At 39.8% G+C, this 24,804-nt stretch overlaps 1 protein-coding gene across 1 annotated transcript in view; it reads right to left on the bottom strand.

Moving 5' to 3' along the window:
- Positions 1–7,222: 7,222 nt before the first annotated feature.
- Positions 7,223–24,804, bottom strand: part of SCP2 (sterol carrier protein 2) — an 89,544-nt gene continuing 71,962 nt past the window's right edge. The window contains exons 12-14 of the mRNA XM_014454659.2: positions 17,948–18,077; positions 11,067–11,146; positions 7,223–8,207 (exon numbers count right to left, since the gene is read on the bottom strand). Of these exons, the coding sequence (XP_014310145.2) occupies positions 8,112–8,207; positions 11,067–11,146; positions 17,948–18,077 (306 nt within the window). The 3' untranslated portion in view covers positions 7,223–8,111. The remainder of the gene's footprint in view (positions 8,208–11,066; positions 11,147–17,947; positions 18,078–24,804) is intronic.

Raw genomic sequence — 24,804 nt, 5'->3', positions numbered from 1 at the left:
TTTCTAGCCCCAAAACACCATCATTGTCAGAGGCTGAAGGAACCTCCAAAGATGTCCATACCCTAATCTGTAGAGCCTGTGAATACGTTACCCTACACGGCAAAGGAACTTCAAATGGGAGATTACCCTAGATCAGCGGTTCTCAACCTGTGGGTCGCGACCCCTTTGGGGGTCAAACAACCCTTTCACAGGGGTCGCCTAAGACCATCGAAAAACACATATATAATTACATATTGTTTTTGTGATTCATCACTATGCTTTAATTATGCTCAATTTGTAACAATGAAAATACATCCTGCATATCAGATATTTACATGACGATTCATAACAGTAGCAAAATTAGTTATGAAGTAGCAACGAAAATAATTTTATGGTTGGGGGTCACCACAACATGAGGAACTGTATTAAAGGGTCGCGGCATTAGGAAGGTTGAGAACCACTGCCCTAGATTGTCCAGGTGGGCCTAACCTAGTCATACCAGCTCTTACAAACAGAACTTTATCTGGCTGGAGGTAGGAGAGATGAGGCAGAAGGGGTCAGAGGACTCAACTAGCTTTGAAGATGAAGGAAATGCAGGCAGCCTCCAGGAGTTGAGAACACCCCAGGCTGCCAGGCTGCCAGCAAGGAAGCAGGGACTTCAGCCCCACGGCAGCACGGAACCGCGTTCTGCCAACATCCCGAAGAGCGTGGAGCAGATTCTCTTCCAGGGCCTCCAAGTAAGAGTCCGGGGCAGCCAACACCTTGACTTTGGCCTCATGAGATCTGGAGCTGAGAAGCCAGCCAAACCGACCCAGACTTCTGAACTACATACATTTGAGTTAAGCCGCTAAGTTTGTGATCATCTGTTACAGCAGCAATAGAAAACTAATACAAACGTTAATAATTAAAACTGCATTTTCCCACACATCATTTCACTGAACCTTCCCAATAAGCATGATAGTGTTATTGGCTCCTTATTTTAGGGAACTGGCACTCAGGGAAGGATAAGCAACTTGCTCAGGTGACCAGCTAACAAGTACTTGAGCCACAAATCAAACTTTGGTCTTCAGGTTCCAACTCCAAAGAGAGCTGGGTCCCGCACTGCAGCTACCATCCTGTGGCCTGAACAGTCTACCTTAAGATAAATAAGAAATGGACTAAAAAAAAAAAAAAAAAGGACAAAAATGAAAGAAAATCAGGCTGCTTTCACAGTGAAAATGTAAAAGCTTTTGGATTCTCCTTTCTGTTTCTTCCAAAGATTTCAAGTCGGGGAACAAGTCAGAGTATAGACAAGTAAACATAAGAAGGTTCACGTCTCCTTTCTGGCCCATAGAAGAAAAAAAGGTTTTGATAAACGGCAAAAGGAGAAATCCTCAAAAGAGTGGCTGTCAAGGAACTATTTCCTCCCATTGAGATGCTCTCTCAGCCATTGCTAGGGTACGTCTTTCACAATGAAATGCAGCGGGTTTAGGAACATCTCTGGTTGGAGAGTTCAGTCCACTCGTGACCAATTTTTATTGTCAGGGAGTTCGTCTGATTTTCAGTCTGAAATTTCCCTTTTTATATTTCTTCCCTTTACTTCTAATAACAAAGAAAAAGAACTCTCCCCTTTGGTCTTCCCATTTCTTAAATATTGGTGAACTGTTATCAGACTCTACCCTTGGATATCATTTTGCCAAGCTGAAGTCTCTTAAATCAGCCTTTCTCTTCTACTGCTGTGCCGTCATGTCTGAACTTCTTTTCCACTTATTTAAGTTCTAATGAGGTGTTTAATCCTGAACCAAGAGTTCTGTACACTACAGAAGGGGCCATATTCTAAAAGGTGAATTATACAATAACCAACTTGGTAGTTGGTTAGAACATAACACTACTGCTTGCTTCTCCGCCTGCAATTTAAATAAATAGCAGACTACAATGAATTTCCCCCAATTTTACATAAAAGCTTTTGGCCACAAATTCAGGAACTAAAAGGTCAAGTATTTACTACATGCTGCTGAAAACAGCACTGTGAATATTTACAAAGTATTTAAATGACTAGTAATAGAACAGACAGACTAAATAGACATTACTTTTTGCAATAAGTTTTGGATATGATACATTTAAAAAGTATATTTCTCCAAGAAGTCTGGCTAAAACTCCACACCATATTAAACTTCCTGCCAAATGGAATCAGACGCCACATTTCTTAAGGTCCAGAAATCTGGCCCAATATTCTCTGCTCTTACCAAGAACTAAAGAGCTGTTTGTTTGCAGCAGTCTCCAGATAGATATTAATACTGGACCTTTCCAGTAGGTTTTGTAACTCTCTATTGAGAAAAACTCTAAAATTTGGCCAGACGTGGCTATGGTTCCTGATCGCGCATAAATCTTTCAGGGCCCTCATTAGCTGTTTAGTACTATAACCCAACTTCCCAATTCATATCAGTGGGGTCTCTAAGCACACTCAATCCCACTGAGTAATTTACCCAGAGGTACAATCTGGCTGATTACCTCCCCCCCCCCTTTATTTCTAGACAATAACATCAAGCAACTTCTTTGTGCTCAAAGAGCAACCGTACCATGGGCAGCGAGAACTATAATCTTTGGCTGAAATGCAAAACTCCTGAACATCAGACAAATAATTCTAAGTTCATTCACTTAGTTACAGATACTATGAAATGTTAATGATTCTTGAGGAAAAATATAAGAATATAGACAGTCTATTAAAAAAATGCAACTTGTCTCCAATCCTGAAGCCAGCTGATTATCTGAACTCAAGGATTGTCACAAAATGTTCCAATGAATAAATTGCTTCAGGTCAAAAAAATTCTTTTTCTCAAATAACATTAGGCACCACCTACCTACTGAGTACCTACTGTGTGTTTGACATTTGACAACGAGAATTGCTAATCCTCACAAACAACAAGGTGCGAGGATTATTATTCCCTTTTTACAGAGGGAAAAACAGGCTCAGAGTCATTACCTCTAAGTCCCAAAGCTTCATGAATGCCCAATCTAGGACCCAAACCCTCATCTGGTGGGCTCCAAGTTCTCCCACTATACCAGACTGCTCTAAGTGTATTATCTTCTGAAACTGCTTACGTTTCAGAAGATAAAGCTGTTAATTATAGGATTTAATGTCGTATTTCTTTTTTTCTAAGGTAATATATATGAGAAAAATAGAAGTTTATATGTGATCGAACCTTTGAAGGTATTTTACAATTTAAAAAGAACTTTAGTGATCACTGTCTAATCCTCATTTCTTCAAGAAGCTTTTACTCATGTGTATTCTGGCAGACATGGTATTAAGGCTAGAGACATGAAGATAAATGACATAGAGTTTCTTCCCTTAAGGTATTCACAGTCTAATGAGACAATTTTTAAAAAATGTAACAGCGTCCGCCTTGTGGAGAGGAAGAAACTGAAGGCTGGTGAGGGTTAAGTGCCTTGTCCTAACTTAGCTTCCAGGAGGCAGACTGGACCTGATTCCAGATTCTTCTGATCCCACCTCACTCTGCCCCCACCACCTCCACCCTCCTCTTCCTAATCATGCTCTCTGTTGTTTTTCCACATATGCAACAAAGACTGTGGAAGCCCGAGAGTTGGAATTGTCTAGACAAGTACAGCAACAAGACCACTGACTCTAATGCATACAGAACCCACTAGGCCACCTTGCAAAAAACATGTAATAAAACCACAACAAAGTGACTTTTCATATTTATTACTTTGGGCTGCTTCAATCTTCCGTTGAACTCTGTTCTGAGAAGCTGCAAATATTTTCAAAGAAAGAGCAGGACAGGTCATGCTAATGGAGAATTTTTAATGTTCTCTTTCATCATCAGGGCACCAGAGGGTCATTGTAATAGAGAATGCATTTCTGTGGCAAGGTCCCTATCCTCAGAGATTGTTATTCAGCTTATCTTATTTACTCACTTAATGACAGTAAGCCAAGACTTTGTGCTGAGGGTATCAAAACAGATGCATGTGATGCAGTTCTCCCTGCCCTTAGGGAGCTCTCTGTTCAGTGGAGACAGAAACAAAATTATTACAAAGGAATGGTTAGCTCTATTCTGTCACTACATAGGTGACAAACAGGGACAGCTTCCTGAAAGCTAAAGGTATGAAAAGGATTTTGCCACATGGATAAGGTGAGGGGCAGGGACAGGGAGAAACTGGAGAGGATGGGCAGAGACCAGCATGTACAAGATGGCCTAATTTAGAACCAGAAGAATTAACTAAAGTGCTTGCTCACTACCAAATGGAACTCTCCTGTTCTTACTCATAGCTCTTTACGTAACCAGTTCCCATCTTGCTTTTATCCCTACTACTCTACTGAAACAGATTTCGTAGTGATCACCAATGACCTCTATGTTGCCAAATTTAACCCAGTAGATGATTTTTAGACATCATCCTACTCGACCTCACAGTAGCACAGGACACAGTTGATCACTCCCACTTTTTGGTTTTACTGTACTCTCTTCTCCGGAAATTTCCCTCCACCTCTCTAGCCCCTCTGCCTCATCCCCACTGCCAGATTCTTCCTCCTCTACCTGATCTGTAAAGTTCCTCAAGGCTTACCTCAACCCCCCTCCACTCCCTAGGTGATGTCAGCCATTCCTGTAGCTTTAAAGACCACCCCTATGCTCGACTTCAGAATACATCTCCAGCCCAGCCAGCATGGCTCAGTGATTGAGTGCCGACCTATGAACCAGGAGGTCACTGTTCGATTCCCGGTCAGGGCACATGCCCAGGTTGTGGGCTCAGTCCCCAGTGTGGGGCATGCAGGAGACAGCTGATCAATGATTCTCTCTCATCATTGATGTTTCTCTCTTTCCCTCTCCCTTCCTCTCTGAAATCAATAAAAATATATTCTTTTAAAAAAGAATATTTCTCCAAGTTGACCTTACCTCTGAGCTCATCCCGTAAATCCAATTGCCTGCTTGCTAACTCCACTGGTAAATCTCTCAGGCATCTCAAAGTTAACAAGTTCCTAAGTGGAGCCTATTATTTCAACCACTCTCCCTAAAACCTGCTTGTCCCCGCATCATCCCAGTCATGACCCGCTATTCACCCGGCCTGTCACTGGAAGTCATTCTTGCCCCTACATCCGGTCACCAAGTCTGTCAGCTCTACCTCTGCTTACTTTTCCACTTCTATTTCCATCACTGGCACCCTATTCCAGGACACCATCTTCTTGCACCTGGGCATCCACTCCTGCCCCCTACCCTCAGTACATTCTCCACAGGGCAGCTACAGTGAGTTTAAATCATTTCATTCCCATGCTTACAGCCCTTCTGTGATGTCCTTCAGTTCTTTCACAAATATCCCAACTCCATTCTCTCCTTCTGGTACATGGTAAGATTGTGAAGTTGGGGGGGGGGGTGCCTGTGACTTTCTTTGGATAATGAAGTGGGAGTAAGAGTGATCTGGAACACTTCTGGGTGGAAACTTTAAGAGCCAATGTGCACTTTACCTTTTCCTCTTCCCCTGCCATGATGGTCACAATGCTCCAGAGAGCAGCTACTCCCTTAGCCCGATTCTTCACTTAGGATATGATGGCAAAGTGGACATGCAGCATGAGTGAGAAATAAACACACATGAAGCTACACCTTCAACAGCTCCCAACTGCACTAAGAATGACATGCAAACTCCTTACCATACGAACAGATTCCAGATAACCAGCTCCTACGTACCTATCCAACCTCATCTTGGGCCTGTCCTTCCCATTCACTATATTCCACTCACATGGGCCTCGCAATTTCTGGAACACGCCAAATTTTGGAACAATATATGTCCTGCCAATTCGACTTCTCTTTCTACCCTTTCATGCAATGTTCTTTGTATGGTTCACTCCGCCACCTTTAGATCTCAGCTTAAATATTACCTCTTCAGAAATGTCTCCCTTACCACTTTATCAAAGGAGACCCCTCACTGTGATTCTCCATCCCAGCACCCTGACAATTTCCTGCATGGCTCACCACAGTCTGTAATTATTATTCATCTCTTTGACTGACTGTCTCTCCAACTAAGACTGTAAGTACTGTGAGGGGAGGAACTCACCACTATCTCCACTGCCTAGCACTGTATCCTCCACATAGCACCCTATATAAGGTAAGCATTTGATAACTATTTGTTCAATAAATGAATGAGTAAAACAAAGACTCAAAAAGTGGGACATTAGAAAACACTACAGACATCATATCACATATCAGAGCAAGAGGTAGAGGTAGTGGCGGGGACAGGAAGGGAATTCACATTTACAGTGAGGGGACTAAGAATGACTATGATGCACCTAACACTAATTTAGGTCATCTCTCTAGGTCCCCAATAATCATAGGACATCAATATTAGTATCTTTATAAGTCAGGCAACTGAGGCTCAACCTGCTCAAGTAGCAAAACCAATAACAGCAGCAGTTTTAATTACTAAATAATTTTCTATTATACATATAAGTTGCACTTTTATGCAAATACATTTCTACTACAAGAACCAGTTTTTGGTTTTGTTTTTTCAGGCTCATCCTAGAGCCTATTTCAGGTGTCACTTATTATTTGGGGATAAGTGAATGCAGAATAATGTAGTAAATCCAAACTACAGATAAATCAGACATTTTTGTGGAAAGTTTTTTCTTGAAGTCTTTCATCTCAGAATCAGAAGCTACTATGATTAGGAAATAGGTCTGTGTTCTAAATGCACTTTATGGGACTTGAATTAAGCTTATATTGGCTTAATTTGCCATCTTTCCCCATCACCAAATGCTATTCTACTTGATCACAGAAAAGCTCAAAGTTCTAAGGGGATCTGATCCACAGTCCTGATCAGCACAGGTTCCAACAAGCATCTAAAACTTAAATTGGCTTTTTGCCTCTGACCATCTTCGGGCAAAGTAACGTATTAACAACAGAAAGGTGGAGCCTGAATAACTCTCAAAAAGTGCTTCTGGGCTCTGAATAGACTCACAGGATGATCAGAGCATCAGAAACCTTACAGACCACCTACTGAAATCCCCTCTTTCAACAACTGAGCAAACAGGCCATGCAGGCAGTTACTTATGTGCCTGAGAAAAGCAAGAGTCCTGGCTCCTGGTCCAACGTTCCGACAACCCATGGCTCCCTAATGAAGACCTGCTGATTGTGTCAAAGTAACCAGGAGGCAGCGTCTAGATGACACAGATTGGAAATCCCTCAGTGTTTCTCTTTCTCTTCATCTCCTTCATTTAGACAACCCTGAACAAAAAGGACAAACGCAATAAAAACAAAGGAGATCAGGAAGAGCAATTTTAATTTTCTATTAAACATTCTTCCATTATTTTACCCCATATCTTACTGAGTTATAAGAAATAACATTAGCATTAGAAAAACTAGGAAGAAAGATAAATGTGGGTAATTATTCAACTAAACATATGAAAAGACAAATTATAATAGGATTGAACTTTATAAACTTAAATTAATGAGATAATTTTTAAACTGTGCATATCAAAGCAAATTTTATTAAAATAATTTAACACTGATTTTTCAGGAAGGCAACTAATTTAAAAATATTTTTATTTTAAAAATAGGCCTGTGTTCAGCTATAAAATTTCCCCCCAAGCTCTGATATTCTTTTATTTAGATCTGGGAAGAAAATACCATTCTGATGGCACAAAATGCCAAAATTTTAATTGTTTTAATCCCAGCACAGAATTGTAAAAACTATTAATGGAAAACAGATTAAGGTCATTAAGTGCACAACACTAATTTCTGGCCAGCTTCTGGTATTTGGTTTCTTCCCTAGTTCTCCCAAGGAAAACTTAAATTGAATCTTCAGCAGAATAATCCTCAAATATACTTCATAAGCAAAATGAGAGCTTTTGTTTACATAGTTTTTGGATTTTGCTGTTCCTAATTTTATTCTGGAACTCAATTTTACCCAAAACCATAATTACCATATTAACTTTGTAATGCACAGTTGTATGCAATTCAGCAAAGCAGTAGTACACCATCAGGCTCTATTTACCCAGAGCTTAGGAAAAACAGGATTGGTCACACCCACTTAAAAACAAATCTCATGCTATTTGTCAATGCTTGGTTTCAGTCTAAGTTCTGACAGTGAAACACATGGATATATATCTGTAAGTCTCATCTTGATTTTCAAAGGTAGGCACAGGAAGTTCTTCACAGCTTAGCTTTCCCCGGCTGGAGCTGAAGATTCTGTAACTTCATAGCCAGACCCATGTTGCCAGCGATTTTCAATTTGCCTTGAAAGAAGGCCTGTAAGTAAGAAAGAAACTTTATTACTTAGTGTTATTTGCTTTGAAATTGCTGATATTTCTAGACTAGCCAACCCTGAGATCACTTATTTATCAGGTCTCTTATACTTTCTTCAAAACATGAAACTCAGTGTCAGGAATAGATTTAGAACCAGATTCTTCAACAGGAAGGAACTATAAAAGCCATGCTTTGCTTAGCGCAGTCAAAAGGCACAGCTTTCCCAGATACCTTCTCTTAGAAACCGAGTCTGTTTTTACCTGCCTTCGCAGTGCCTTTTCCAACACCAGGCTAGGTGGGTTCACACTAGATTGGCTTTGTCTAAAGAATTACATGTGGGTAAGGAATATGAACTGAAAATTTCAGGAGTCTGCTGAGAGGAAAAAGCACATGCTTAACACACTCAGAAACTCTTGGAATACGATATGGATGAAATGTCACCAATTTCCCCCCCCCTCTTCGATCTTCATGATAAAGGACTTATCCCTACGGAGGGAGGCCGGCAGCCTGCTGAGACTGAGGAGCTTGTGTTAATCTTTGGCTCAATAAGAAGAATCAAACCAACCCGTAATGCAGAGCCACAATTTGTTCCATTTAACAACGGCCTGGGATTAGATCACATGATGCTTGCTAAATTTATCATGTAACAAAATCCCAGGAAAACTTGGGAGAAATTGCAAAATCGGGAACACAGCCTGATTTCCCTGCTATGATCTCAGTCTTTTCACCGGATTCTTAAAGTAAGGGCTAGATGCAAAAAGTCCCAGTCTTAGCTTTTTAACAAGTACATTAAGAAGTTAGGCGCTCTTCTGCCTCATCCAGGGGAATGCAGAGAGCCCTGCTTTTTCTACACCTTCTAGTAACGGTGACTAATTCCTTTTTCCCCCTCCTCTGTCTGGACAAACTAAATATTTCCTTCCTATATGGCACTCAGCCTTCTGTCTGATGACTTAAAGGTCAGGTGTCTCAGAACACAATATATTTAACATATGTCCTTTAAAAATATGAACCAGTGGTACCTGGAAGAGAAACTCACCATCCTTCCCTTTTTGAAATTAAAAGAGAAAATGACTATTTGCTAATTATTATAGAGAACACATGAATCTTCACCCTTCAGAGAATCCAAATATAAGAATCATTTTAATCTGGCCCTAGGTGTTCTTAATACGTGCTTGCTGCTGGAGAGCACACTGCTCTGTTTCAACTGTAGCCAAACACTGAAACTGTAATTTCCACTGCAGCTAATGGTTTCCAGTCAAATCCTCTACGGAGCATGAGGGAAGGCCATTAGCACATTAGTAGGAAGGTCTGTCGGTTTTTTATCTTTAATTCCTTTGGGTGCGAACAGGTGCTCAAGAAAAACAAGCTGACACTTCACTCTCCGAAATGGATTGTAAATAGATAAAGTGAGTGAACTCAGGGTGGCTGGTGTGTGAAGTCTGACCACCCTGCCAAGGAAGTGCATGGAGTGAGTGCACAGTGGGAGGAGGAGCAGTGGGTGGGAAGGAGGGTGACAGCCAGCTCCTATACTGGTGGCCTCTGTTCCGTCCAGATTTTTGGAGTAGGCTCAGTGGGTGGAAATGTCAGTGCCAATGGTGTCTATTCAGTTGAAACGTCACAAATGTACATCTCTCGTTTGTCAATGCATTAACTGAAATATGCTTAGTTGCTTAGATAAAAGCATTTTAAAAAGGAATACAGTGGGAGTCAGATTTCGTTGTTTTATCCAATCTCTATAATTACTAGGGGACCACAGGAAGACCTAAAACAAATCAGGCTGAGGCAACAACAAAGAAAGGTTACAATGGAAAGAAGCATCTGAGTTTCCTTTTTATTATCTATGGCTAATGGAAAGCTCTGTGTACAGTGCTCTATTCACCACTAGCAACTAAAGAATATAAGATGATAAATTCTGGAGACAAGAAGATAAGATGAGGTTTGTTCCTTTAAGATAAGCACAATCTAATGGGGAAGAGAGGCACATTAAGACTCATATAACCCTAGCTGGTTTGGCTCAGTGGACAGAGCGTCAGCCTGCAGACTGAAGGAAGGGTCCTGGGTTCAATTCTGGTCAAGGGCGCATGCCCGGGTTTCGGGCTCAATCCCCAGTAGGGGGCATGTAGGAGGCAACTGATCAAAGAGTCTCTCTCATCATTGATGTTTTTATCTCTCACTCCCTCTCCCTTCCTCTCTGAAATCAATAAAAATATATTTTAAAAAAGAACAAAAACCTCATATAATGTGGCAAGTGCTAAGCTAGCAGCCCAGGAAGTGGAACAGAAGAGGAACTGGCTACAGCTCCCCACAACTTGGAAGGAGGTCTTTGGAGATAATATCTGAGCTTAATTTGAGAGACACGGGGAGGACCGATTAGGCAAAGATACAAAATGTAAAAGGTCACTCCTGTGTTCACGCCTCGCCCTCCTTCCACCTGGATTGCTCCTATTCTCCATGTGTGCACCACTCACTTCTGAACCCCGAGGACTCAGGTCACTTGTCACTTCCTGTGGGCCTTTCTCTGAGAGCCCAGGAAGTCAATCAAGGCTGCTCCTTCCCCCACCCTCCCTGGCCACAAACCTGGCATGGCACCTCTGATATCTGGCTGCACTTACTCTTTTGCAGATCTGTCTTATACCAAACTGTGGATGCCCTGAGCGTGGGAAATATTTCATATTCGTCTGGGCATTTCCAGCACACAGGACCGTGTCTGGCACGTAGTCTCCACACGTGTGTCGTTTGTTAAGTGAACACTGAGTTTTGTGGGTGTGACCACTTTGCACTTCATGATATTGCAACAGGAGATAGAGTGGAATGGGCTAAAAGACCCACCCACTGGAAGGATGTAAGTGCCATTCGACTTACCGACTGAGGATTCATTTTACCCGTCATTAAAGCCATCAAGTCCGAGTCAGCCATTGTGATGGTGCAGTCAGCCTTCTTATCTAAAGCGGATATTTAGGAGAAGGAAAGAGAAAAAGGGAGGGTTCAATTTTATGTACACATTTTAGTCAAAGGCCACTGACTGCAACAGAAGCACACCCAGACCAGAGCAGTGTGGGGAGACGGGCACTCCGTGGCATTAGTCACAAGCAACCACAACATTTAACAAGAGAGAACTGACTACATAGATGATGGCTAGTGTAAACCAGTGGTCGGCAAACCCATTAGTCAACAGAGCCAAATATCAACAGTACAACGACTGAAATTTCTTTTCAGAGCCAAATTTTTTAAACTTAAACTATATAGGTAGGTACATTGTTATTAACTTAATTAGGGTACTCCTAAGGCTTAGGAAGAGCCACACTCAAGGGGCCAAAGAGCCGCATGTGGCTCACAAGCCGCAGTTTGCCAACCACTGGTGTAAACAATCATTTGTTCAACAGGTATTCTAAAAACATCCAGATATGCTAAGTTTTTTCTGAGTTTTTTTGAGGACTTTTACTGGCTAGTGTACTGACATTCTCAAGAATACTAAACGCAGAAAATGGATTTCTGCTAATATATCGTTGATGGTTTCATCTCTTAGATTTTTCCTAGTTTCCTATAAACTAGTAAACATGTAAGAGTTTTTATTTGTAAAAAATATTTTAAATGGAATCACACAATATTTATTCTTTTAGGTCTTGCTTCTTTTGCTCAGCATTGTAAGATTCATTAATATTGGGCCATAATTTGATAATATTTTGAATTCTAAATTATTTGTGCATATAGCACTAGTTCATTTTTACTATGTGACTGCACCAGAATTTACTTATTCATTCCATGGTTGATGCATCTTTGCAATGCTTCCATTTTGGGGCCTTAGGAATTTCCAAAATAAATGAAATCCATCTACAGTGACAGAATTAGGAATCGTGGCTCCTTTTGGGAGTGAGTTGTGATGGAAGGAGCTGTAAGGAAGGTTTCTGGATGCTGGCAACATTCTGCATCTTGATCTGGGACATACATTCATTCATATGTTATACATTCATTTGTTAACATCTATCAACTTGTACACTTCAGGTTGGACTTGGCCCATAGGCCACAGCTTTTCAACCCCCAAAGTAGATGATGGAATTACAGGAGAGTAATTTTTTTCATTTTCTCTATCTTTTCTGATTTTTTTTACACTGAGTAAATATTACTTATACAAAGTTTTAAAATATTAATTTTAATATCATCAAGGTTTCATGAAAAAAAAGCTGTACAACAAATGACTCTAATATCTCATTTGTTAAATCAGCCAGGTCGACTGTAGACAAATGAGAGGTTTCAGGTACAAAAGGAGAAATTCCCCAAGAAATCAAACTTATCGGCAGTATTTTAGGCAATAAATATAACAATAGTACTCCTCCTCAAGTTAAAGTTGGCCTCTCCTAGAAACCAAGTCACTTTCTGTCTCACAATTCTGTTTTATTTTTCTTCATTGCACTTATCTAAAACTACCTTATGTATTTTTATATATGTTTTCTGTCTATACTTGTCCACTAGAATGAAACTTCGTGGGGGCAGAGCCCTTGTCAGTTTGTTCACTGCTACAATTCTAGGTCCTTGAAGAGTACTTAATACATAAAAGGCAATCAATAAATGTCTTGTTGTATAAATAATTTAGAATTCAAATTACTATCAAATTATGGCCCAAAACGAATCAGATCATCTATGCCTCAATAACAGAGATAGGGGTTGCTATGTTCTAAACCAGCGGTTCTCAACCTGTGGGTCGCGACCCCTTTGGCAGTCGAACGACCCTTTCACAGGGGTCGTCTAAGACCATCCTGCATATCAGATATTTACATTACGATTCATAACAGTAGCAACGAAAAGAATGTTATGATTGGGTCACAACATGAAGAACTGTATTTAAAGGGCCAGAAGGTTGACAACCACTGTGTTTGTGCCTCCCCGGTCCCCGCCTCCGAAACTCATATGGTAGGAATCCTAATGCCCACTGCTCTTAGCAGGCAGGGACTTTGGGGTTATGAGGGTGGAGCCCTAATGGATGGGATTAGTACCTTATAAAAGAGACCCCAAGCCCCTTTCACCATGTGAGCCCACAGCCAGAGGGCACTGGCTATGAACCAGGAAGATGGCCCTCACCAAACATGACTAGGCACCTTGATCTTATACTTCCAACCTCCAGAACTGTGAGAAATAAATTTCTGTTGTTTATAAGCCACCCAGTCTGTGGGTATGTTTGTTATAGCAGCCCGAACAGATGAAGACAGGGATAAACTGTTAAATTATACCATGCCTGTATTATTAAATAACTAAAACAAGATTGAAATAAAAAGTTTTTATTATATATCTTACAACTCAGAGATAGCCCCTAACAAGAATGAGATTCAATAGCCATTCCATCTCTGCCTCTACAAAAGTTTCCCTTATTACTGGAAAAAGGTATGAAGCCTTGAAAATGAAAGAAGATGAAAGAATTGACAATCTTGAAAATCCAATTCTCTTGTAGCTATATAACATCAAAGAGAAGGGAGAAAAAAAGCTAGCAAATTGGACTTGATCCTAATGTTCTAAGAAAGGACTCTTAGTCAGTGAAAGGTGGCTTTAAGCAGTGAAGTCTGCTGCTGCTGCTACTATTGCTGCTGATGCAATATCAGCATTTACTGAGCTCTTGCTTATGCCAAGCATTTCACGTACATAACTCAGTTGATCATTACAACTCTATGAGGGTCAGAGAAGCAGATGGGCCAGGTGTGAAAGCAGATTCCTGCAGCTGAAGCCCATATTCCCATCTCTTAGGCTTTATGCTCCCTCTTGTTATAAGGATACAAATCCATTCAACAGCTCAGTTTTAATTGGGAACTTCACCAAATCATCAGCATCTGATGGATCTCATGCGTTCTAGTTCCCCACAGAGTCTTAGAGAAGTCTAATGTGTTCAATCAAAATTAATGTTTAATATCTGGGTTGGGAAGGAAGCAATGATTTACTGAGCACTTACTAAGCTATCGTGCTTTATGTACCCTATCTCATTTAATCCTCACAACAGTTCCATAAGTAGAAATTATTCTCACCATTTTCTAGATGAGGCGATTGGACTCAGGGAAGATAGACACCTAATAAGTGACAGAGCCAAGGTTTGAACCCAGGCGTGGGTGTCTCTAAGGCTAAGCTCTGTCTACTATCCCGTGGGGAAGGGAGATGCTGAGGCTTTCTATATCATGTTCCCCACAAAAGGGCAGAACTGACAACTCAAGTAAGTGCTCACAGGGCAGAATAAAGGAATGAAAGAATAATGTGTCATGTCAGATTAATCAAAGTTGGTTTCCTGAAGATATGCTATGTGAGTTGCTTCAAAGAAGAGGAGCAGAATTCATGGGCACATAGGCAGGAAAAAAAATTATGGAAAATGCACAAAGTCTAAAGTATAATCATTACCAAACTCTTAGAAAATAAGCAAATGAAATACATTTAAGTAATTCTTTGTTAACAGTAAGTTAATCCCTCAACGCTATGTGCATGCCAAACGTACTAGCAATTCTCTAAGATGCCAGTTCAAACTAGGACAGGTTATTAATGCTCTAATGTAGCTGATCTCTAACAAACGGGCACTTGTTGGCTGATGTAAAAGGAGCTGGCAATTTCCAGTGGTGGCTTTTACTGATTAAGTCCATGTTTCAGCACCACTCCTGGCTGCCAACATGTGTCAGTTTCAGCAGAAATTACCTTGCTCCAGGGTAAAATCCCTTCGGGTCTGGGATGGGGCACCTAATGAAGGGAGAGCTCATTGCCAGAGTACTTATGCAAGGAACAAGGTTTTCCTGAAGTTATGCAATAGCTTTCCATAAACATATTATCTCTCCTGACAAACACCAATAACAAAACAGAAAAAAATGAAATCACCTTAACATCTGCCTGGGCGTATCAGAATATAATCCTATAGTATCTATAACTCTTCAGTCATTAAAAAAAAAAGGCACTATTTCCCAAAAGTTCTTTTTATTTCTAAAAGGTAGAATCTAGATGAAGCAGCTCACAGAAGTTAAACATATAGCCATTTTCTATCCACTCATTTTGAGAAAAAAGACTACACATATAATCCAGGAACTTTTCACAACAATGCCATCCTTTCCACACCAGATGGATGGCCTTCCTACTGCTCAGCTTTTCCTTCAATTAATCTTTAGTTGACTCGGTATTTAACAGTGCATGTAGCATTGCTCTTAACATTTTCTCCTGTCACCAAGCTCTAAACTCTATTCCAGAAGTTCTGCCCACCTCCTATCTATTTCAAAATGCCCCTGAATACTTATCTACCCTCTCAGAGAAAGGAGGACCCATCCCTCCTTGCTAAGGCTAACCTTCCTTCCACCTGTGCTCCTGAGGTCAGCCTGTCTTCCAGGAGCACCCTCAAGAATGTATCAGTAATGAACTCTACCATCTTTGATAGACCTCCTTCTCCTACACAGCTTCTAGGTCCCAACTTCACCCAATATCCTTGGCAGTGGCCCTGTAACAGCATCCCCTTTTCTCACTGCCCACACTCAGGCGACCCTTTCTGCTCACAGACAGTGGCAACATGCATCCTCCTAGTTGCTCTCTCCTCTGATTTCTCTCTTCCCAATTCATCTAGTCTACTGCACTAGCTCGATCCTCTAAAACACAGCTCTGACTTTCACTTCTCTATTTTAAAAAAGCTTTTTTCAGATTCCCAATGGCTTGATTATATGTCAAATCACTTTCAAAGTTCAAAGCATGATATTTTAAACCCTCCGAAAAGCTGGTTCTCATCCATCATACTTCTTATGATGGCTCTCTCCAACAAGAGAAACCTAACATGCAATACAGCTACCACTTACTGAATGCTTACTAAGCACCATTCATTCATTCTGCTGTCCATTTTTAAATTATTTATTTTACTGAGGGTCCACCCTGTGTCAGGTACTATTCTAGGCAATTCAAAGGGGGGGGGGGATGAGCAGTAAGCAAGTCAATAATAGTAAGTAAAATATTATATGGTATATCAGATGGTGACAAGTACCATAAAGAAAAATAAAAAATGGTAATAGGGGTGTGATTTTTTTTAAATATACTTTTGATTTTTTACAGAGAGGAAGGGAGAGGGATAGAGAGCTAGAAACATCGATGAGAGAGAAACATCGATCAGCTGCCTCCTGCACACTCCCTACTGGGGATATGCCCGCAACCAAGGTACATGCCCTTGACTAGAATCAAACCTGGGACCCTTCAGTCTGCAGGCTGACACTCTATCCACTGAGCCAAACCGGTCAAGGCTGGGGTGTGATTTTAAAAGTGTGGTTAGGGAAAGGCTTCCTGAGAAGGTGACATTTGGATAAAGATCCAAAGGAACTGAGGGAACATGCCATGAGGGCATCTGAGAGAAGACAATTCCAGGCAGAGGGGACAAAGTAGAAAGCCCCTGAGTGGGACCCCATGTTCAAGCAACAGCAAGGAGGCCGGTGTGACTGGAGCAAAGTGAGGGTGAGTGTAGTCAGAGAGAGAAAGCTGGGGACAGGTCAGGTGGTGCCATTGTACCATTTTGAGCAGAGGAGGGTCACAATCTGACTTAAGTTTTTAAAGGATCATTGAAGCTGGTGTGTGGAGAAGAAATCTGCAGGGGAAAGATTAGAAACAGGGAGACCAGGCAAAAAAGTGATGGAAGCTTGGACCAAGGTGGTAGTGGTAGAGGAGGACAGAACGTGCTGATGGAGTAGACTGCGGAGTCTGAGAAAAAGAGGAGCCAGTGATGGCCTCAAGGTTTTTGGACTGAGGAACTGGTAAGATGGAGCAATAATTTGTCGAGACGGGGAAGACAGTGGAGGAGTACATAATTAAAAGGGAGTGGGAGGAAGATCAGGAGTTCATTCTTCTACATGTTGGTTTTGGGATACCTATTAAATATCCAAAGTAAACTTGTCAACTAAGCAACTGGATATACACCTTGAAGTTCAGTGGTTGAGTCCATGCTGATGATATCTGGGAGCCACCAGTGGAGAGGTAGTTTTAAAAGAATGAGACTAAATGAGATTTCCAGTAGATAGAACTGAGCCTTGCAGCACTCCAATGTTTAGAAATTTGGAGATGAGGGGAAAACAGGAAGAGGCCAAGAAGGAGTAGACAGTAGGTAAGAGGAGAGCCTGGAAGAAGAAGGATATCATGAGGGCTGGGAATCTAGCAACATGGCGGTCACCAGTCACCTTGACAAGAATAACTGTGGGATAGTGATGAAGTCAAAAGTTGACTAGAGTGGGTTCAAGAAAGACTGGGATGAAAGAAATGGAAAGCTATGAAATAAGTGTTTGACAGTAAAAAAAAAAAAAAGAAAGAAAGAAAGACAGACTGGGATGAGAGGGAGTGGAGATAGTGAGTATAGACAGGTTTTTCAAGCCATGGAGCCATACACTGGACCATGTACTTTACAGATTACTTAAGAGATGTTCCCTTAATCCTTCCATCAAACCTGTGAAACAGGTACCACTTATTATTCCCAGGTACAGATCAGAAAACTGAGGCTCACAGAAGTCAAATAATTTATTCAAAGTCAAAATCTGTGAGTGGCAAGGCCAGGACCAGAACCCAGGTTTGTCTAATTTCAAAGCCAAAGATTGGCGACTCTGTGATAGTTTTCCAATCTTTGGAAGGAGGCATCTGTGACCTATTCCGATTCCCAGGGATTCACTAGTTTAACAAGGTCCTAACGCCGCCCTTTTTTGGGAACACCAAAGCAGACTTCCATTTTCCTTTGTGAACTGACATGTTCCCGTAAATGAAGCCATGACTGCACTGACCTGAGTTGGGAAGCACTGATCCCTTGCCATTCTTCACATCCACCACCCAGGTGGCTTCTTTACCCCCAGGGCCATCCTTCACCTTGAAGGCAAAAATTCCGCCGATTTTCTTCACAAACTGTTCCCCTTCCTGGAAAGAAGAATAACACTAGGAGTTATATTAAGCTCATTTCTCTGGCTTTTTCCCCAGTCAAATTAAATGTTTAAATAGATACATGACGTGAGCAGCTGGGCCAGCAGGGGCAGTCCCCAAGCTCCCTGAAGATCTTTTACCCAGAAAAGTCTGAAAAGCAACCAGGCAACAACTCCCTCATCTGCCAAGCCTTTCACTAAAAATGGCTTTCTGGATACAACTGGTGAAAGGAAAAGGAGGATGGGGGTGGCAGGACAGCATTCTCTACTGAAACAGCCTTCATTGTCTCAATAACTTCTGAAAGATTCACTCTGGCATCTCCATTAATGTATGAGTCCCCACTCCCTCTTTTTTTTTTTTTCAGTTAAATTCTTTTACATACATGTTTGTTTGTTTGTTTGTTTCCCACAATTAAAGATACATGGTTCTGAGATCAAAGTCTTTTTTTTTTTTTGGTCAACCCATTTTCTGGATTGGTATAAAAAATTATGCAAATAATGTACCATCTACAACTTACTTTTGGATCATGAAGAATGAAGCTGAAAAAATAATCTCAGATACATCTCTCTGTAGTTTGGTCCCAATCCCCCTCCCTCTCCCCTTCATTCCCACGCTATTTCGTCTTCCCATACTGCAATATTTACTGATTGAAACAATGATTGGCACCAGACATTATTCTGGGCACCAAGAATATAGAAGTAGGAGTCAGAGGGATAAGTGATCATACACTATGACGACTATGACAATATACTGGGATAAAGGGAAACACAGGAGACTAGAGGAAAACAGAGGAACAGCTAAGCCAACTAGCAGGGTGAAGGCATAACACACCTTAAACATAAGATAATAAAATAATCATTTTATTACAATTATTTTTCTTTAGAGAGAAAACACATTTTACTGTGGAAAAATTAGAAAATATCAATAAGCAAAAAAGAAAATATAAATAATTCAGAATTTCATCACTCAGAGAAAATATTTTAGCATATGGGATCATATTATATATATTGTTTTATAATCCACTTTGCTATTTAATACCATTATCCTCATTATTGTATCATTAAATATTCTTCTACATAACTTTAAATACCACATATAGTATTTAATTGTAGAAGTGTATTATATTTAACCAATACTCTATTGCTTGATATTTGGATTAGTTCTAACTTCTGGCTCTTATAACAATGCTGTAACATTTGTTGACCTAAATCATTTTACATGGCCTCATTTGTATAAGATTAAGTTGCTAGAATTAATCTTTGCTACTTAAGAACACTGCATCTGGATTCAGCATAGGTTTAAATTCCTGCTCTACCGCATACTTACATTCCCCTGAGCAAGTTACTGAACCTCTCTGAGTCTCAGTTTAGATGTGAAATGACAATTACAGTGGTGTTATATAACTCAGAGTTGTATGAAACTTAAATTTTGTAAATACCTATAAAGCACAGAGTAGTTGCTCAATAAATGTTAGCATTTTCTTTTTGTTATTTTCCTCTATGATCTGTCTGCTATTTCTGTGCCACTATTATGACTTTATAATATACTTTACTCTTTAGTATAGTAAATCCCCATCACAATTACTCTCTTCCAAATATTCTTGGCTATTCTTGCATTTGTTTTGGACTTTTTCCTCTTCTTAGATATACATTTTAATCATTTAGTTAATTCTACCCCACCCCCACTCCCGCCCTGATAACACTATAAAATTTAGATGGGATTACATAAAATATACAGATCTGTTTAGGGGAGAAGTAGCATTTTTACAATATTAAGTTCTTCCATCCATGAATATGGTATATCTTCAAGTGTTCTTTGATGCCCCTTGGCAATATTTTGCCTCTTTCTTCCTTACATTGGTTTTTGTACATTTCTTGCCAGGTAGATTCTTAAATATTTCATATTGCTCTTATTAATAATATATTTCCCATTATATTTTATGACTGGGTTACTACAAATGTATAGAAAATATATTAATCTTTATTTATTTTGGAACTGGCTACTTTTTTAGTTTTCTTATCATTTCTAATAGTTTTTATTTCTCACCTTTTTTATTTTATCCTTATATCCCTATGATAATTTATTTCTAAGATTCTTCCTTTCGGTATCGTTTCATTCTTTTAACAAAGATTTAAGTGTTTTCTATGTTCAGGCACTATGATAAATGCCTGAAGTACTCAAATAATCATTATCCCTGAGGAATTTACATAAGCTAACATCAGATGCTAACCTCTATTTCTATGTATGCAGATGCAGAGCCTGATCTAAGTTATTCCTTCTTGTTGTGTTTTGTTTTATAACAGCTTTATCGAGATATCATTTACATACCATAAAATTTACCCTTTTAACCCTTTGAGTGCCAACCAATATCCTAGGAACTATGCTGAAATTGCCAAGGCATTTTACAGCAGTTTAGGAAAAAAATTAAGAATCGCAAGTAAATGAAGTTACATATTCAAAAACTTAAGGAAACCTTTACTACATTGACATATTTAGCAATATCATCATCACTAATAAAAGCAGACTTAGAACTGGACGCCATTTCGAAGCTTTGATAGCACTCCCGGCACTTTTGGCCAAAGACAGGAGGAGCGTAATTGCGCTCCCTGGCACTCTAGGGGTTAAAGTATAATTTAGTGGTATTTTAATATATTCAGAGTTGTACAACCAACACCACTCTCTAACTTTAGAATGTTCTCATCACCTCAAAAAGAAACCCATACCCATTAGCATCACCCCTCCACACTGATTCTTCCCTCCTGCTAGTCCCTGGCAACCACTATCTACTTCTGTCTCTGTGGATTTGCTTATTCTGGACTTTCCACATAAATGGAATCATGCAATATATGGCTTCTTTCACTATGCATAATGTTTCTAAGGTCTATCTAGGTTGAAACATGCAACAGTAATTCCTTCTTTCCTGTGGCTCAGTAATATTCCATTGTATGGATGCAGCACATTTTGTTTAGTGATTCATCAGCTGATTGTTCTTTCTCCTCTGCAGCTATTATTATCAACAATACTAGCTAAAAAGGAGAAGTAGTATAAAAGTTTTGTATGGACATAGGCTCTAATTTCTCTTAGGTATATATTTAGAAGTGAAACTGCTGGCTCATAGAAGATGTCTACTTCTTTAGGAGCTACCACACTCTTTTTCTAAAGTGGCTGCATCATGTTACAAGCTACTGGCAATGGATGAAGGTTTCAATTTCTCCACATCCTCAACATTTTTAACTGTCTTTTTTTTATTTTAGCTATGCTAGTGGGTGTGTCAATCTTTTTCTTCTACATAGATAACACACTTGAACCTATCTAGAATCAACCATAGTTCTTAGGACTCCAAAGAAGCTATTCTAAAAATATTTAGTCTAGGCCTACTTATCTCCACAGTCATGGAGGCATTTCTTACATGTGATGTCCTAAAATCAACTACCAATACTTCCCTTATGTCAAGAAACTCAAACGACTGTCAGATTTTTTTAAGTGAAAGAGAAATTCTCTTATTTTGGCCTCCCTTATAAGGTCTCACGCAAATTATTTTAAGTTAACTTTAGGAAAAAACATTAACAACAATAATAATCTTTGGAGGGCTATAAAGTTTTTAAATGCTTTTATATACTTTTTTCTTTAATCTTCATAAAACCCTGTAAGTAGCTGCACAGGTATTAATATTAGCTCATTGAGCAGAAAAGAAGAATTGAGGCTCCTAAAGATTAAAAATCCTTCAGACTATTCCCTATCCAGCCGCCAAGTAATTCATCTAACATAATCCATCTAATCCTTACATAACCCACCTAACACTTTCGGGTTTCTTAAATGGCTCCCCACAGACTATAGGATGAAGTGTGACTTTACATATTATTCAAGATTCTTCATGATGTGAAGGATATTTATCTGTTATTTTCAGACACTTTTTAATGTCCCTCAGACTTTATGTTCTAAGAATACTGAGCATTTTAAATTCCAGGAACACAGGTATCCCCAGGCCGTTGCCCATGCCCTTTCCTGGGTCACTCACCTCCTCCTGTTCTCCATTCCTACCCCAGTCTCACCAATTCAAGCCTCAGCTCACATGCTCACTATTCTGGGAAGGCTTTCGTGTCTCTGCTGGATACTTTGACAGCCCTTTGCATATACACCAGGTTTCTGGCTAAAGCAGTAATTTTTTCCTGGAAAATTTTTCCATGTTTCTCTTCCCACTAAACTCTCTGTTCCCTCGGGGTCAGGCTAGAACAACCAGAACTCAATCCTAGGTTGGTTTAACACCAAATTCAATGCTCTTTCCATCTGACTATACCATACTGCAAAGTAGACTACATCAATACTTCCAAACTTTAGACTATGAAAGCAGTTTGTCACCATAAATGAATTAAAAGAAAGTCCAAAGCCCTGACTGGTTTGGCTCAGTGGATAGAGCGTCGGCCTGCGGACTGAAGGGTCCCGGGTTCGATTCCGGTCAAGGGCATGTACCTGGGTTGTGGGCACATCCCCAGTAGGGGGTGTGCAGGAGGCAGCTGATTGATGCTTCTCTCTCATCGATGTTTCTAACTCTCTATCCCTCTCCCTTCCTCTCTGTAAAAAGTCAATAAAATATATATTTTTAAAAAAAATAAAAAATAAAAAAAATAAAAGAAAGTCCAAAGTCTTCTCCACGTTCCTTGAAATATTTTATCCCTCATGGTTCTGTGGAGACAACTTAGAAGAGTGGCTTAATAATGCTGGTGTGTTGGGCCATCCAAGCATCAAGCTTTCTTTGGGGCCAGCGTCTCCTAAATGGCTACGTGTAGGTGCAACCATGCCATCTGCTTGCACAATGTCTCCAGAATAGAGAGAGCGATGACAGACACCAACAAGTTAGAGCAGGATAAATAACAACAGCCAACATTTAGAAATTCTACCTATACACTTGGAGAGAAATTCCTCCCACTTCCTTAACACAGATGTAGATTAATTTTCAGAACCATCTGATCGTCTTACATCCTTTGGTCAATAAAACATTTCAACTGAAGAGGGAGGGAGAGAGTTAAAAGGGGAAAGCAAATACACATTTGTTGCAAAACCGGAGATCATTAATACTAAGTTCTAAGTGCCTCCTTGTAAAGAAAAGTACTTCTTTCTGAGTAGGTAAAAGGTCAAGGAGTAGGTCCTGTCGAAAACATAATCAGAACAAAAAAATTAAGAGAATTCAAAGAAGGGCAATGGGGTATTGCTAACAAAGACAAAAGTGGAAATAAAATATCTTGCCGGGTTTCCTTTGCTAAGGAAGAAAATGCATGAATTGACAAAAGATTCCAAGACTTTCTTTCACTTTCTGGTCTTGCAAACATTTAGGAAACTGACAATCGTGGGAAGGAGAAAAGAAACAAGGGGACAAGGTCCATGCAAGTGAAGTTATGGAAGGAAGAGAAAAGAATTAAAATGGGAGCAAGAAGCATACATTTGCAAAGCTAAAAGAGGACTGTGAAATAAAAACAGCCCTGCTTTGTTAATCCCAATAATGAAGTATCCAATGGTTGACATTTAGCCATACCAGATACTCTCTAAACTAATTATTTTTATTTGATATTTTTTTAAAATATATTTTATTGATTTTTTTACAGAGAGGAAGGGAGAGGGATAGAGAGTTATAAACATCGATGAGAGAGAAACATCGATCAGCTGCCTCCTGCACACCTCCTACTGGGGATGTGCCCGCAACAAAGGCACATGCCCTTGACCGGAATCGAACCTGGGACCTTTCAGTCTGCAGGCCGATGCTCTATCCACTGAGCCAAACCGGTTAGGGCTATTTGATATTTTTAAACAGAATAAAGTAAAAAAAAAAAAAAAAAAGGCAACTTGGCAGGAGCAACTATACTACAGGTTACTCTGTTGGTGGCATGAAAAAAAATTTTTCAAGCTGAGCCCTTATAGCCCAATTAGATTTTATTGGACATTTGAAAGAAATTTTTAAAAATGAGATTTTTTCCTACTAGATTAGCAAAGATTTTTTTTTTTTAAACCAGCCAACTTAGTACTGGAGAAGATCTGAAGAAAGAAAAAGTCACTCTCATGAATTATTATTAAACTTGTAAATTAGTACCCTTTTTGGTGTATAATTTGGCAATATGTATAAAAATGCAAAACACACATATCCAACTACCTGCAATTTCCCCCTTTAATTATTTATGCTAAGGTAATCATTGCATTAAGTACTTAAAAATGAGCCCAAAAGGGAATTTATTAAACCAATGTTTTACTTACAAAATTTAAATACAACCTGGCATTCATCCTGGAGACTAGTTAAACAGATTATGGTACATACATTCAAACATGTACCATGTGGTCATTAAAACTGATGGCAAGTCAGAGAAAGACAAGAACCATATGATTTCACTCACATGTGGAATTTAATGAACAAACTGGACTAATAAACAAAACAGAGATAGACTCATAGAGAGCAGGCAAGCAGCTCTGGTGGGAGAGTTTTTGGGGGGAGAGGATGGAGATATTGAGTCTGGACATGGACAACAGTGTGGTGACTGTGGGGGTGAAAGGGAGGAGCATAGTTGAAGGTGGAAGAAGGGATAAATGGTGTTGGAAAAAATAAAATAAAAAACTGATGGTAAGGATTTATGTTTATGGCATAAAACATACCGTCAGAGGAAAAAGCAGGTATAAATAAAGTAGTCTCCACGCAGGTGTATTCCCACAGACGTGGTGGGACAGTGACATGCTGCTGCCC

The sequence above is a fragment of the Myotis lucifugus genome, unplaced genomic scaffold (genome assembly GCF_000147115.1).
Source record: "Myotis lucifugus unplaced genomic scaffold, Myoluc2.0 scaffold_37, whole genome shotgun sequence".
Taxonomy (NCBI): Eukaryota; Metazoa; Chordata; class Mammalia; order Chiroptera; family Vespertilionidae; genus Myotis; species Myotis lucifugus.
The sequence above is the reverse complement of the archived record's forward strand: the minus strand, read 5'-3'. Positions and strand labels throughout refer to the sequence as shown.